Source organism: Homarus americanus, unplaced genomic scaffold (genome assembly GCF_018991925.1).
Source record: "Homarus americanus isolate GMGI-L3 unplaced genomic scaffold, GMGI_Hamer_2.0 scaffold23578, whole genome shotgun sequence".
Lineage (NCBI taxonomy): Eukaryota > Metazoa > Arthropoda > Malacostraca > Decapoda > Nephropidae > Homarus > Homarus americanus.
The window spans coordinates 9,062,670-9,079,397 of NW_024733231.1; the positions used below are offsets into that span (position 1 = coordinate 9,062,670).

Consider the following 16,728-nt stretch of genomic DNA (forward strand, 5'->3'; position numbering starts at 1 on the left):
TGTAACCTAATCTAATCTAAACCTAACCAATACGTAACCTAACTTAACCAAACCTAACCAAGACCTAACCTAACCTAACCTCACCTAACCTAATCTAATCTATACCTAACCAAAACGTAACCTAACTTAACCAAACCTAACCAAGACCTAACCTAACGAAAACGTAACGTAACCTAACCAAAACCTAACCTAATCGAAACCTAACTTAAATCATCAGGTGAGAATAAACTACAATATCAAAAGTTCAGGTAATTCACATTTCTCACATAGTCAGCTCAGCGAAACACAACCTTCCTCCCCCGTCCCCCCAAAAAAGTACAAAACGTAATACTTAAGAGAATTCATTGTCTCACCTTAGTCCTTAAATATATATCTCAAGTCTCACATAATTCGCTACGGTCTATTTCACAGGGGAGGTTAGGTTAGGTTATGTCGTGAAAAACTTGCGGGCAACAGGTAGAAAAAAAGACCATCTGAAGCGCACAGGGTGTTGGGTATGTGTGTGTGTGGACCCATGAAATAGTTTAGTTAGTGATAAAAATATTCCCGTTTTCTATGATTAAAGATCGTGGAGAGGAGTTGATTACGTGGAGAGAGAGAGAGAGAGATAGAGAGATAGATAGATAGAGAGAGAGAGAGAGAGAGAGAGAGAGAGAGAGAGAGAGAGGTGGGGAGAAGAAAAGTGAGGGAACGGAGAGAAACTAAAAAAGAGGAGAGGAAGGAAGAAGAAAAGAGAGAGAGAAAAAGAGACTCTTCCTCCTTCCCTATCCACCCTCTCTTCTCCCTTTCCACCTTCTCCTTTCCCTTTCCACCCTCCCCTCTCCCTTCCCACCCTCTCCTCACCCTTTTCACACGTAGGGAGAGGGACATAGCACGTCTTCCATTGACTGACACTTGAATAGGGAGCCCCATGAGACCTACATCCATACAGCGTCTATTAATAGGGTGTAATAGGGTATCATTGACGTCATAAATTGGGCTATAAAAGGGTGGTCGAGGTGTCTTATTATTGACGTGAAAATAGGCAAGAAAATAGGGACTAGACAGAAGAAATAGGGAAATTGGCCAGAGTATTGGTCTAAAATAGGGAATTACTGGTGTGTGTGTGTGTGTGTGTGTGATCAGAGTACATAATAGGAATGTCATACATGAATGGACTGCCTCTTGTCATTCACATATACTGCTCTCTCTCTCTCTCTCTCTCTCTCTCTCTCTCTCTCTCTCTCTCTCTCTCTCTCTAACCTTTGTTTTGTGGCTTCCGGTGATAGTCTTGCGTCCTACTGTCTGCTCAATCAAGATGCTGCATGGGCTGTCTGCTTCTGCTGCTGCTTAATACTGTTGTCTGTCTGCTTTTTGGCTCTCTGCTGTTCCCTTCTGCTGCGTCTGCTCCCTGCTGATTTGTCTGCTTCCCGCTGGTGGTCAATGATGCTGTTTTAGGCGTCTGCTTGATAAATCTCTACTTTTTTCAGTGTCTGCTTAAGCTGTTTTGAGGCTGTTTGTCTGCTGTTCTTATGGTGATTGTTAGTGCTGTCGTCGCTGCCGTCTGACTGTCTGACTGTCTGACACAATCATTCAAAGGGGCGTTTTCTGCTCCGCTTAAGGTGTACTGGAAGAGACAGACGGACAGATAGACAGAGAGGCAAAGAGACAGACAGGCAGAGACAGGAAGACAGAAAAACAGTAGATAGACAGATAGAGAGAGATATGTTTTATTTTGTTTTGTTTTGACAAGAGAGAGAAAGAGACAGACAGACGGGCAGACAGACACAGACAGACACAGACAGAGACAGAGAAATTAACAAACCAAGCCTTGATCTGGTGAACCAATATCAAACGTGCCAAGTTCTCCCCCGGATGACCTGTGGAGGAGGAGTGGTTAGCATTCTCAACTCGTAACTGAAGGGACCTGGATTCGAATCCCTGGGTGTGGTGTGGAGGTAAGGTTAAGTTACGCGGCGCCAGTTCGACCCCCGTCTACCCAATAAGCGATTAAAGAGGGATGTTGAATATAAATCGATTTCCTGGTCGTTTCTTTGGAGTAATCGATTAACCTGTGCAGTTAGAGAGGTGTCCGGTGTTCCAGGGTTAGTCCTACTTTGAACACGGGTTTATAACAGGTAAGGGTGTGGTCGTGGTGTCACCTTCTACACCTCGATACACTTCCCCTACTAAAGGTATAATTATCGAAATCATGACCACTTCTACACCCTCCACCTCGCACCCACCCCACCTCACCACCTTCCCACAACCCACCTCCCTACCCAACCCCCCCCTCCACCTTCCCACCCACACCTTCACCTCCCCAACCTCCCACCGACCCACGCCTTAAACACGGACGAAAGTTTAGGTCCGCCTTACAACTCCTCCCCACGTGTGCCCTGAAAATCAACCACTCATTTCGCCCCTTACCCACGCCCCTTACCCCCACCGCCGGAAACATACCTCTCCCTTGTTTTACCATCCAGGTGTGTGAGAGAGAGGGGGGCACTATGGTCATCACATACCGACGAAGGTACGCCAGGTACTTCTCCTCCTGCTGCTGGTAGTGGCTACAGACCCCCGTGATAACCTGTGGCTCTGTGTGTTACATGTCAACTAGGTGGAGAGGGCAGCACCAAGCCCCTCCTGTGTCCAAACATGGTGATATTGGTACCTGGCCCATCTCTCTCTCTCTCTCTCTCTCTCTCTCTCTCTCTCTCTCTCTCTCTCTCTCTCTCTCTCTCAACCAATTAACAGTCACTCATCCATCAGAAACTCACTCAACCAGCTAACAGTGACTCAACCATGAACCAGTGACTCACCCACCTTAAAATGACTCACTAGCTGACAGTGATTCACCAATTGACAGTGACTCAGACGCCAGGTGGTTCAGAGGTCCAGCCGGTTAATTAAGGTGAAGGTGTATATTACCTATCTGTTGCCCCACCCTTAAGTTACCCCTTAGTTCACCCCTTAATTCACCCTTTAATACCCCTTAGTTCACCCCCTTAGTTCGCTCTTTAATTTATTCTTTAATATCGCTTTCATACCTCTTAATGCACCCCTTAAGTTACCATTTAGTTTACCCTTTAATACCCCTTAATACAGCGCTTGTGTTATCCCTTAGTACACCCCTTAATTCACCCTTTAACACCCTTAGTTCACCCCTTAGTTCACACCTTGATTTACCCTTTAATATATCTTTAATACCTCTTAATTCACCCCTTAAGTTTCCATTTAATTCACCTCCCTTTAGTTTGCCCTTTAGTTTACCCCTTTAGTTTACCCTTTAGTTCACCCCTTTAGTTTACCCTTTAACACCCTTAAAGTAGTGCAGTACATTATCACTTCTGACCCTCCTCTCCTCTCCCCTCCTGACCTCCCCCTGCACCTGACCTCCCTTCCCCACACTTGATATCCCCCCCTCCTGAACAACCCCCTCCTTCACCTGTCTTCCCCTCCTTGATCTCCTCCTTCCCCTGACACCCCCCCCCGCCGCTTCCGGTTGACTTGACCCTGTACTACCATTCACTCCCTCACCCTCCCTCCTCCTTCACCTCCTCGTTGCCCACCACCCTCTCCACCTACCCTTCTTGGCCATTTTGCCCCCCCTCCCCCCTCTCGGTGGTGGTGGATCCGCGACGTAAGTTACGAAAGTAGTGGACCTGTTTAAGGGGAGACTGCGGGTCAAACCCCGACATTGACGTCCCCATCTCTCTCCCCCTGACCTGACCACCCCTGACCTGGCTTGAGGCTTGAACCTAAGTCTTAGAAGGAAGTTGAATCTTTTAGCTACATCATGGTATAGGGTAATGTAGGGATAAATAGGGAGAAAAGGGAGGAAATAGGGTGAGTTAAGGGAGGGTGTGTGAGGGCAGGTGTGTGTGGTGGTAGTCTGCTCAACAGGGAGAGGCCGAGACACCACACCCAGACTGGCGCCACTCACCCAGCCCACCCTCCTCCTCCTCCTCCTCCTCCTCCTCCTCCTCCTCCTCCTCCTCTTCTCCTCCTCCTCCTCCTCCTCCTCCTCCCACGCAACCCCTCCTCCTCCTCCTTCTTCTCCTCCTCTTCCTTCGTTCCATTAAAGATAGTCTTCCTCTTCCTCCTTCCCATATCAATTACATCTTCCTCTTCCTCCTCCTCCTTTTCCTCCTCTTACAGCAAAACATCTTCGTCCTCCTCTCTCCTCCACCTCTTCTTCCTCACAGCATCAACAACTTCCCCTCCCTCCTCCTCATCTTCCTCCCCTCCTCCCAATAGCTTCTACACCCTCTTCCTCCTCCTCTCTTCCTTCCCCTCCTCCTCATAGCCTCTCACCCTCTTCCTCCTCCTCCTCTTCCTCCTTAGCCTCTACACCCCTCTTCCTCCTCCTCCTCTTCCTCCCCCCTCCTCCTCCCTCCTCTCCCCTCTTCCTCCTCCTACAGCCTCAATATCCCTCACCCTCCTCCCCCCCTCCTCCTCAGCCTCTACACCCTCTTCCTCTTTACAGCAGTTACATCTTCCTCTTCCTCCTCCTCTTCTTCCTCCTTACAGCAGTTACTCCTTCCTCTTCCTCCTCCTTCTTCTTCTTATCCTTTTATTGTCCTCTTCCCTTTCTTCTTCTTCTTCTTCTTCTTCTTCTTCTTAACACCTGTAATAGATCTTAAATTAACAGGTGTCAATATTGTTATTTGTGATACTGTTATTGTTATTATTATTATTATTATTATTATTATTATTATTATTATTATTATTTGTATTATTGCCACCTGTTATCAACTACCACCACCTGTCATCAGATATCATAGGCTGCCACCAGAAGTCGCTAAACTCCACTGGCTGCCACCATTTGCCACCAATTGCTCCTGGCTGCCACCAAATGCCACTGGCTGACAGCAAATGCCATTGGCTGACAGCAAATGCCACTGGCTGTCACCAATTCCCACCAAATGCCACCAGCTGCCATCACTGGCCGCCAAACACCACAACACCTGGAGCCCGGAGAGCTACTACCCCCCTCTCCTCCCTCAGGGCCTACCTCAGGTGATGGCTCGTAAAACAGAGAGCAAGTTGCTTCCAGACCCGCAGTACAGAGTGGAAGGTCGCCTTGCGTTATTACAGCGGGGAGACACAAGGCCGCCTATACAGTGTTCCGGCACCTGTTGTGAAGCCCGTCGCTGTTCTTGTGTTTTAATCGCTTTGTTTATGTCCGTGTGTTTAACCCATTCAGAGGCATATGTTATAACAACTGGGTCACACTTCTACACCTTGACTGGGTGTAGAGGTAGTTTATTTTCTATTTATTGGTGGTTGTAGGACAGGTAGACAAAGGAGTGGTGATAGCGAGGCCAGGTGGTGAATCAACCGACGGCAAGAAAAATCAGAATGATTAGCTAGAGACTGGCTGCAGGTGCAAAGCAGCGTCATTCTCCAGCTGGCGTCCAGACCATGACAATAACCCGTCTGTAGTTTTTTTCCATCCCGACCATACTTGTACCTTCACTATACCATTACTCGTCACTAAAACTCCTGAAATGTATCAATAAATCCAGATGGTAGTTGTAAATACTATAAGGTTAACGAAGGAGGGAAATATAGGTCGACTCTTTTTTAAAATTCTGCTAAGACCCGGTGAGCAGCCTGGAGCCCTTATCGTGAGCACGTGGTGACGCTGGTAACGGTGTGTGTGTGTGTGTGTGTGTGTGTGTGCTTTTTTATGTTACCTGAGCGACGACCAGGTGACTCCCAGCTCCTGCCCCTCAGGGCTTGATTTACCTGCCGCCTCCTCCACCACCAGGAGAAATCTGAGGCAGGAATGTGTCTAGTTACCGCGGTTGTGGGATAAAACCTAACCTAACCTCCCTTAACCTCACAGACCAACCTATCCCAACCTACCGTAACCTGCCATATACTCACAGTCTAACCTAACCTAATTCAACACACAAAGTAGCCAACAATGCACTCACTCGACCCCCTTCACTTCCCCACCTGGAATTATTAGATGCTTGTTGACACTCTCACAGCTGGGTAAACTCAGGGTGTTCCGGATACAAGCCAGCGAGCATTAAGACTGGAGACAGGTGTTATTATATTTCAAATGTGAGAGATGCTCCTGTACTCTAAGAGATGCTCCTGTATTCTGAGAGATGCTCCTGTATTGAGAGATTCTCCTGTATTCTGAGAGATGCTCCTGTACTCTAAGAGATGCTCCTGTATTCTGAGAGATGCTCCTGTACTCTGGGAGATGCTCCTGTATTTTGAGAGATGCTCCTGTACTCTGAGAGATGCTCCTGTATTCTGAGAGATGCTCCTGTACTCTGAGAGATGCTCCTGTATTCTGAGAGATGCTCCTGTACTCTGAGAGATGCTCCTGTATTCTGAGAGATGCTCCTGTACTCTGAGAGATGCTCCTGTACTCTGAGAGATGCTCCTGTACTCTGAGAGATGCTCCTGTACTCTGAGAGATGCTCCTGTACTCTGAAAATGATAAAATTCCCTCAAAAAGTATTATTTATGTAAACAAACCCAAGATGGCCACTATGAAAACACGGGTCTCAGACTATGTAAGGAGATTCGCTCTGTTATTAATTCGTATCCAACTTGGAAACAGAGTAGTGGATGAATGGAATAAGTTACCAAATATTATCATTAACTCGAATACTCTGGATAAGTTCAAACATAGGTTGGATGCTTATATGAGCAATAGGGGTTGGGTATAAACGGGACTGCCCAGTATGGGTAAATAGGCCCGCTGCAGTTTCCTCCATTCTTATGTTCTTATATTCTTATGTTGTGATCTCTAATATCTCTTGGATTCTCCCGCGATATGTACAACATTACAAGAGGAGTAAGGAGGCGTAATCACGTGTCTCAGTGTAATGAAGGTGAATCTTGCTAGTAAACTAATATTACTTATTCGATGATCTTACAGGTGGCCCATCCCTCATAAGGGTTTACGAGAGTGTGATCCTCCCCACATGCAGTACTATCACTTTGTTTTCTCCCAAGATATGTTAAAGACGCCAATTGACTGAGAACGCCCATTGAGGACAATGAAACTACTTCCGACACTTAGGCATTTCACGTATAGTATTAAGAGATGTTAGAACGTCAACAGGGTTGATTTAATATAAGTTTATAAGCGCTTCAAAGGACATTACTTAGGCATGTGTGAATATCTGGAGTTAAGGGAGGACCACTCCACTAGAGGTGACAGCTAAAGTTAAAAAAAAAGTTACAAGTACAAAAAACTACCAAAGCGACTTCCTGAGAGTAGAGTTGTGAACACTTGAAATAACCTGCCAGATAATGTTGTGACAGGATCAAGTGCATCCACTTTTCAGTCCACCTTGGTGGTGCAACGGTAACACGTGGGTGACGTGGATATCTCACTACCATGTCATGGGTTAGAGTTCAGGACACACGTGAAAAATGGTGTTATCCAATGTGACCCTTTCAAACATTACAGGTTTGCTTCTGTACTACATTGGAGAATAAAGTTCATAACAAAGAACAGACCAGTCGCCTAAATGGTTCGTAAGGTTAAATGATAAATAAAACAAGATACAAAAATGTCTAATAGCATCTGACTGTAAACCTTTGCAATAGGTTTATAAATAAGTTCTAGGAATGTATAATGTATGTAGGTGAGATTAAAGAGAGAGACAAAAAGAGAGAGAGCAAAAGGAAGAAAGGAGGGAAATTTATTTAAGTTACCCATAAAAACATTAGTTTTCTATGGATTACGTATGAGAGAAAACTGATTAAAATCTTATTTACAGTACTGTATCTCTATTTTCAATAATTCACCAATCTACTCATCATTAAACATTCCCTATATATATAAAATAACCTTAATATAAAACTTCGCAAAGTAATTAAGCTACAAACGAGGTAAAACCCCCTCATTGAGCGATAACACCCAGCTGTCTCACCCCGACACACTCAGTCATCACCATCTTTGTTGTGGTTAAGCACCTCGCTCTTCACGGGATTTTGCGAGATTTCGAGGTAACATGACTCGTTGGTGGGCCTTTTGACAACATAATTTCCACTATAAGTTTATTAATACCTGTCTGTCGCTCTAATGACTCAATATTACATGTTGGCGTTGAAAATATGTGTATTACAGACGTTATTAGTCTCCTCCTAGTCAAAATCGATGGCCCAAGACCTGAGTTCTGGTAATATGTTTATTCCCATATTAGTGGCCTTTATCATGTCCCTTTTTATAATTTATATGTTAAGGAAATTTAGGTTTGTTTCTCCTATATTATGCCGGTGCTATGTATTAGGAAAGTAGTCTCTTATGGTGTATTTTTAGATAATTATTCAGTCTGGGGGAGGAGGAGGATGCGGTCGCCACTTTAATTCCTTGTACTGTATAATTTAAAGAGCTTACCACTTACATGTTTTTCTTAGGATTAGGATTGGTTAAATTGACTTACTGTTTGCCCATGATTGTATACCTGCACTGTCAATATACATGATGAACCACTGTAAACTCGTATAGTTATTTTAATGAGTGAACATTTATCTATCTGTCTATCTTACAGGCTGGAGAGACGGCTGAGCATAATGGGGGAGGAGAGTGAGGATGAATATGATGACTCGACCTCACTTCCCCCACTCAAACGCATCTGTGTCACGCAAATGGATCTTCTGAACCATTTGTTGACCGAGGTAAGCTACTAATTAACAGAGTTTTAGAGTATGTGCTGCTAATGAGAACCTATCAACCAAAAAGTAGGTGGTTACAGTGCTTGAGGTCATGTTTTAGAAGCAGACTGTGGTAGTCAAGCCAGCCAAACCTGTACATAAATAAACCTAATTTATTGTAGTATTGTTAGGTTAGGTTGATTCTAAACAAATGTGGAAGGTGACTGGTGACAAGTAGTCCACCATTTATCAAGAATTATTTGACTGTTATAATTACATGCTGTCGTTTTAAATGAATGTAGATGGTGATCTGCTGAACTGTAAGAAAAACTGAACTAATACTTTATAATCTCACTGTTGATAATATGAAAATACTTAACAGATATGAACTTTTACTCACATATGTCGGATATTACCTAATGCGTTTTGTTTTTCAGGTTACCGAAATCAAAACCTGTATGAACACCCGCCTTACCTCACTGGAGACAAAGGTTTCTGTGTTGGTACAAACCTGCAACAGAATATCCTCCAAGTTGGAAACAATCGAGCGGCTCGTTGGGAAACAACCAGAACAGAATGCGTGAGATGATCCTTTTTTTCCCTCATTGTTGGTGGAATCTTAACTCATACTTTATTCTACTTTACTTCTTTATTTATCCTCTTCACCACTTGTCATCTTGCCAGTAGGTCAGTTATCTGTTACAAACTGTGGTGTAATGGTCAGCATGCTCGTCTCACAAGCGAGTGGATCCGGGTTCGATCCCCGAGCAGGGTGAAACTATAGGCAAGTTTCTTTGTGCCATTTGCCTGTCTACCCAGCAGTAATTGGGAACATGGATGTTTATCGATTTGTGGATAGTGTTCCGGGGTAATGGCTAGCTAGTGCAGTTGGCGAGTTGTCCGGTCTTCTCGGATTATTCCTTGACACTGGGTCATGCAGCTTGTTAACTTAAGGTGTGGTTGTTGTGTTGGTGACAGCTTCTAGACCTTAAATAAATTCACGCCTAGGTAGCCCTAGGGCCGGCCACCCTCGTTACACGAGGGGCAACCATTATTATATTACACACTGTTGTCAGGTCCTAGGCATGTACAGACTCTTGAATGTACTATAACTGCCTGAGCATGTGCCAGTGTTCAGGTGCATGACTCCATTACTTTTTACTTTTATCTTCTTCACCACTGATCGGCTCGTTAACCACTTGGGCAGGTGGTCGCGTCTCCGTTACGCACTGTTGGCAAATAATGGGCATGCACTGGCTCCTGAATGTACCTGAACCTGCTCCAGTGTTGGTCAAGTCTGGTCTTGAAAGAACTCACACTCGGTGCTGTCACAACACTCTGGCAGATTGTTCCAATAGTTCACAATTCTCACTCCGAAAAAGTTTACCGTCACAGTTTTCTGGACGTGTGGTTTTTTCAACCTTGAGCTATGACCCCTTGTGGGTCAGTTCAGTGAAAGTGTTTTTATCTCACAGTGAAGGAGGCTGGGTTTGATACAAAACTAAAGTGACAGATGGGGTTCTCATCTTGTACACTTGTCCTCATATATTCACTAATAAATGAATACACTATTAGGTGCAGTGCATCATAATTCCGTGTCCAGTATTAAGCAACAAAAATTCCGTCACATTTGAAGTTATGAATAAATATACGGTACATGAATTACTCAAGGCACATTTTTTTGATACAGCACCACTCAAACTATGAAAAGTTTTCCTGTTCAGCTTGACTTTTTATGATACAATTTTTTCTCATTTCCTTAAAAAAAAGTAAACACATGACATTGGCCCATTGTGCACAGAGGTCAAGAACAAATCCATTTATATTAACATTATGTATAGTAAAATTTGACTCTCCTGTTGAATCTTCTCATTTTGGGATTTTGAATTAAATTTCTTTGTTAAGACTAGATGTTTCAAAACTACTGGTATTCATTTTATTTGTTTAATTAATCCTCAATATACTTTTGAGAACTTCCAGCTTAGATACTAATGTGTTATGTTCCTTAAACTGTTCATAGAAGTATAATGTAGTTCTTATTATTCACTCTTATATGACTGATAATTGTATGTCTTAGTAATGTTTTACCAACTTGCAGACCTATGGAGATGGCTATCGAGATGTCCAGTGCCCCAATATTGGTACAGGACACAGATGCCAACAACCACATGAACATAATCTCACTTAACTCAGAAGATGACTTCCCTCACGGCTCCTGGCTCGGTGACCCTTCACATCCCACACTGCGAGTCAGATGCCCAATAACACCCCAGTAAGTGTGTTGTGCTTTAATATAGTACTCAGTGTTGGCCACTCAGCTGATGCAGAGCTGTGGAGTGAAAACAAATCAATCAGTCATTTCTATACCTTGAATAATATTGTTCTATACAGTTAACTAAAGAAACAACATGGATAGGAATAAATAAATTTTGTCTCTAAACAAAACAAACTAACATAAGATATTCATAAAACACAGAAATTTAATAAATAGACCTGTAATTGAGGTAAATGGCTGAAGGTATTGATATGGATGGATAAGTCACTATTATGTGTGGTAAGTTCATTCTCTCAGGACTGGGAACACTAAAACTGACTGACTTCTCCCCCCAGGAACCTTCTCCATATCAACTCAACGTGTATCACTGCTGAGAAGATGGCTCTTACACTACTGGACTACCTCTTTACTAAGGAAGAATTAGCTACCTCGAACTTGTCAGGCAGAAGTAAGGCCTCACTTTCTTGTAGTAGTTTTATAATGGCAGCTACAGTGTTAGCCATAAAAATAACAATATCAGTAATAAGTCAATTAAAGGTTTATTGATTAAGGAAATTGATACAGTATAAAGCAATATATATATATATATATATATATATATATATATATATATATATATATATATATATATATATATATATATATATATATATATATATATATATATATATATATATATATATATATATATCATCTTGATTTATGATATATGATGATTAAACATGATAGATATTTGTGTGTTAAAAGTTTCTGTACAGTTGTTGTCTTTATATATCAGATTGCTTTATTTTCTTCGGTATGATAAGAGAGATTAATTTTTAGTTAAGGTACTTTTGCTGCTCATGCAGATTTTTTTTTAACAATGCCCCCTCCGAAATACAGGTAGGTGGAACAAACGACAGCTAGACCCACTGATGATCTTCGGAATACGTTGCCACCTCCAGTACAAATTCAACATCTCATCCAAGCTGTGGCACAAGATATGTCAAAACATGGACTCAAAGTGCCGCTCGGCCTGGAAACGGCGGATCAGAGGCATGGTCACTCAACCCCGAAACAGCAGAGTAAGAGCAGAAGAAATGTTGACGCTTGTTATGATCGCATCTTTATGTGTTCATTTATAACATGACAGATAAACCAGTTAGATATCATGGAGAGTACTTGTTGTCCTCCTCCTCCCCTATTTCATGTCACCTATCCAGTTATTCATGTCTCCCTCCTCCCCTCTATGTCGCCCAACCATCTATTTATGCTTCTCACTTCCCCTACTCTCATCTATCCACCCATTTGGGTCTTCCACTCCCTTATTCTTTCTCACCTAACTACCCATTCATGTCTCTATCCTCCCCTAATCTCACCTATTCATCCATTTTAATCCCCTCCCCTACTCTATGACACTTGCCCACCCATTAACACATCTTCTCACAATAAATCCCATCCTTTTAATTACTCAGGCAACACTATCCTCCAACTCCTTAAAGAAACTTACCCCATTCCCTCCTTCCTATCAATGCTTGGAGAATATATGACAGATTTTATTAATTGAATAACATAAGATAAACAATAAGAAGCTCACCCTGTGGTCTTCTACAGCAGGCGCCCCAGATCGGACATACCTCTTCAGTTCGGAAGGATCCTGCCGTCACAGAAGACATATCCTTTGACTTTGACTCTCTTCAGAACTCCAACCTGGACCTTAGTGATGTTAAGGTGAGACTTTATTGTTTATTATCAGCAATGTAATGTGTGCTTATTGTGCTTATATTTATAGGCAATGTCTGTGACTCCCCACTTCATTTTTAAAAGTAATATGATGATAAATATACTGTATAGGGAGTCCCCAGGTTATGAACTGGTTCCGTTCCTGAGGACGTTCTTAGGTCGGTTTGTACTTAAGTTGGAACACATGCTGTCTGCATACCATACTTACAGAACAATGTTTAAAATTCCACTATAAGTCCTTATGGACATTTAAAATCACTTAATTTAAGACAAAAGAAGAAATAGGATGACAAAATACAGTAAATAAAATTAAAAAATAAGTCATCAGGTAAATAAAATACTGCCAATTTCAAGTTAAACCCCGTTCGTATCGGTGGGCATTCGTAAGTCAAACGTTCGTAAGTCAGGCGCCCCCTGTACTGTGGTGTGTTGCTGGGTCACATTAAAAGATGACTTGCTAAGTGCAACTGACAAAGTATGTGACTAGACAAATAGTGGAGCCAAGTATGCAGTAATATGATGATGAAGTGAATAGAGTAATAAAGTAAGAAAGAACATAAGAACATAAGAATGGAGGAAACTGCAGCGGGCCTATTGGCCCATACTGGGCAGTCCCGTTTACACCCAACCCCTATTGCTCATATGAGCATCCAACCGATGTTTGAAGCAATTCAGCGTATTCGAGTTAATGATGATATTTGGTAACTTGTTCCATTCATCCACTACTCTGTTTCCAAACCAGTGTTTACCTATTTCACGCCTAAATCTAAATTTGTCTAATTTAAAACCATTGTTACGAGTTCGCTCCTGGTTGGATAATTTGAGTACCTTTGTAATGTCCCCTTTGTTTAGCCCTGCCTTCCACTTACACACCTCTATCAGGTCGCCCCTCGCTCGTCTCTCAAAGGGAGTGCAAATTAAGATGCTTTAACCTGTCTCTATACTCAAGGTTCCTAATGCCCGGGATTAGTCTTGTCATTCTCCTCTGAATTCTTTCCAAGGATTCTATATCCATTCTGTAATACGGTGACCAGAACTGAACTGCGTAATCCAGGTGTGGTCTCACAAGAGCAAGATACAGTTTTAGGATGACCTCGCTAGTCTTGTAACTAACACTCCTTTGTATGAACCCCAGTACTTTGTTAGCCTTGTTACGAGCAAAAACACATTGTTTACTTGGCTTAAGGTTCCTACTTATCATTACTCCTAAATCCCTCTCGCAGTCGGATTTCTCTATGGCATCGTTGTTCATCTGGTATCTGGTTTCCCTGTTTACATCTCCTATACTGAGTACTTTACATTTGTCAACGTTGAATTTCATCTGCCATTTTTCAGACCATTCGAAAAATTTGTTTAGATCTTCCTGTAGTTTTGCCGAGTCCTCGTCAGATTTGATAACACGTCCTATTTTAGTGTCATCAGCAAATTTACTTATGTTGCTGTCTATGCCGATATCTATGTCGTTTATGTATATAATAAACAATAATGGTCCAAGTACTGAGCCTTGGGGAACTCCTCTTGTGACGTTGCTCCAATGGGACTTAGTGCCGTTAATGCTCACTCGCTGTTTCCTGTCCTGTAACCACGCCCTAATCCATTTAAGGATGTCACCTTTGATGCCATGAGCTTCTACCTTTCTAATTAGTCTTTCGTGGGGGACTCTGTCGAAGGCTTTGCTAAAGTCGAGATATACCACATCATAATTGTGCCAAGTGTAGGGCCTGAAGAGAGGTTTACAAAGCTATGGTGGATGATCAAGTGCATTTATGGATAATGTGAATAGTGCAGATGTTAGAGGTGAGGTAAACAGAATAGCAAGGCAAATAGAAGGATGAAACATGGTCACAGTTGGTGAGCACTGTGTGAGAAAGAACAAAAAATTGGTTTATGATAATGTGGAAGTTCAAGCATGGGTGCCCTTTGAGGTAGTTTAGTGGACAGTGAGAAAGTTAAGGGTAGAGAAATATCTTTTATGATTGGTTATGGCATTATATGAAGGCTCAAGAACCTCTTGTGTGAGTAAATGGTGAGGAATTTGAGGTGAAAGCAGAAATACAGCAAGGTACTGTCTTGAGGCACCATCATGAGATTTTAGATTGAGAGTAAGGATCTTGGGGATAAGAATCCGAGTAGAGAGTTTACTAGAAATCATACATCTTTGAGAACTGCCAGCAAGTAATCATGACCAACCTGTGCAAGTGTGGAAAAGTCCCATAAGATGTTGTTGATGATGACATTACATTTCTCTTCCAGGTGATAACTCAATCCCCGACTTGTGAACTTCGAATATTGAGCGCCACCCCAGAGCAGATCTCCCACCTACAAGACACCCAAGAGATTATACTGTCGGAAGAGCAGATCCTCGCCCAGTCCTCGGTGAATATTACAGTACTGTATTCTGTTTAGCTTTCTGTTTTGTTATTATTATTTATTATTGGTTAAAGAAAAAATCATGTTCAAAGCAGCATACAGTAGTTCATTTAAGAGTTCATTTTGTCTTGAAACTAACTTACAACACAAATAATCACAGTTTCAGTCTATCTCTGTGGGTTTGACTCAGAGGCTCTTGTTGTAGCTGTCATCAGAGAGGGATATTTCTTTCACTAAACTTTTCTTTTTTACTCACCAGAATGAGAAGAACATCTTGATCAGTAACTCCTCAGCTGTGTCCATGAGCACTGAGGTTATGAGCGGGGAAGAGCTGGGCGAGGAGCTGGACATGCCCCACGACACGCCGCACTCCCCGCTCTCCGCCCAGACCTCGACTCTGGCCGCCATGGATGACCCGCACCATCGCATCACGCTCAAATCAGAACCCGAGTTGGAGATCTTAGACCAGCATGGGATATTGGCCAGAGACTCGGAGACAGACGATTGAATGATATCTGTTTGTTTTCATTCAATACAACAGATATAATCAATGATGGATGAATAAAAATAATTATGCAGATAATGGCAATAAATAATAATGACTGCCAGTTGTACAAGTAATTAGCCACCATAGTAGTACATTATTAGAGTAATTGTAAGAAATTATGAATACAACTAAAAGATTAGAATATTTGACATTATTTCCTGCTGAACGTTTATCTTAGTTCAATAAACAATAACACAGATCCCTTATAATGTTTGATGATTATTTTGATATTTGAATAATATTTTCCCTATTTTATGTTTTTTTGGGGAATCAATGTTCAGTACTACAAGAACAAATCACCAAGTTAGCCATAATAGAGAGGTCACTTCCCCAAAATCTAATGCCTATGTACAAATACAAGATGAATGTATGTTATGCACAAAATCTAAACCCAGCAGCCAAACACTTGGAAGATTACATTTAACTTTTATGCTGCGTAGAGATGAAAAAATATATCCATAACTATATATATATATTTTTTTTTTACTAGTGAGTTAGTTATACATACATAGAAATTTAAATAAAAAAATTCACTGCCATAGATCTGCCTTCTATGTCTCTTATCTAGTTTGAAATAGTTATGTATTTTATCCTGAAGTGTTGGATGAGAGTGTGGGGGCAATGATTCTCTTGCCTCTTCCATATTGTTATCCTCATGTTGAATAAATTAACTATAATAATTGGGCATTAGTTTTCATTCATGGAGTGTGTGTGATTACAATGAGATACAGTATGTTAAAATATAAGTCAATCTTTGCATAAAACATCTTTTCCATGGAGTTAATATATTATCAGTGACTACTTGCAAGTTTAGTATCAATATCTTCATACTGGTGGGAGGTGTAATCTGGTGCTCAAGAGAGTGCACAAATGACCAAGCAGAACCACGGGAACAATGGAGTGGCTCTATCAACCACCTAAGTTCCTCCTACTAGCCTCATGGCCTGGCAGATGCATCTCTCAGGGTACAATTTGAGTCTGGACCACTCCACCTAATGTTTATTAAAATGTAAAACTGTTCCTGTTATCAACGCAACCTGCGGCCAAAGACTGCAAGGGGTGAAATATCTGTCCATGGCCAGGAGTACCAGTTTGATGGCCACTCTTCAACTCATCCTCTTCCTGTGTTAAATTTTTGGCCCAATATGAAACCCCAAAGCAACATGACTTATATTCCCAAGAGGTGATCAGGTTTCCA

General features: G+C 42.0%; 1 protein-coding gene across 1 annotated transcript; it reads left to right on the forward strand.

Annotated features, from left to right (window-relative positions):
• Positions 1–7,888: 7,888 nt before the first annotated feature.
• On the forward strand, positions 7,889–16,211 carry LOC121869741 (protein BANP-like). The gene is made up of 9 exons (XM_042371304.1): positions 7,889–7,968; positions 8,514–8,640; positions 9,054–9,196; positions 10,715–10,888; positions 11,227–11,339; positions 11,774–11,955; positions 12,485–12,601; positions 14,867–14,989; positions 15,243–16,211. The coding sequence occupies exons 2-9, from the start codon at positions 8,536–8,538 to the stop codon at positions 15,489–15,491; spliced, it is 1,206 nt and encodes a 401-aa protein (XP_042227238.1). The 5' UTR covers positions 7,889–7,968; positions 8,514–8,535; the 3' UTR covers positions 15,492–16,211.
• Positions 16,212–16,728: the final 517 nt, after the last annotated feature.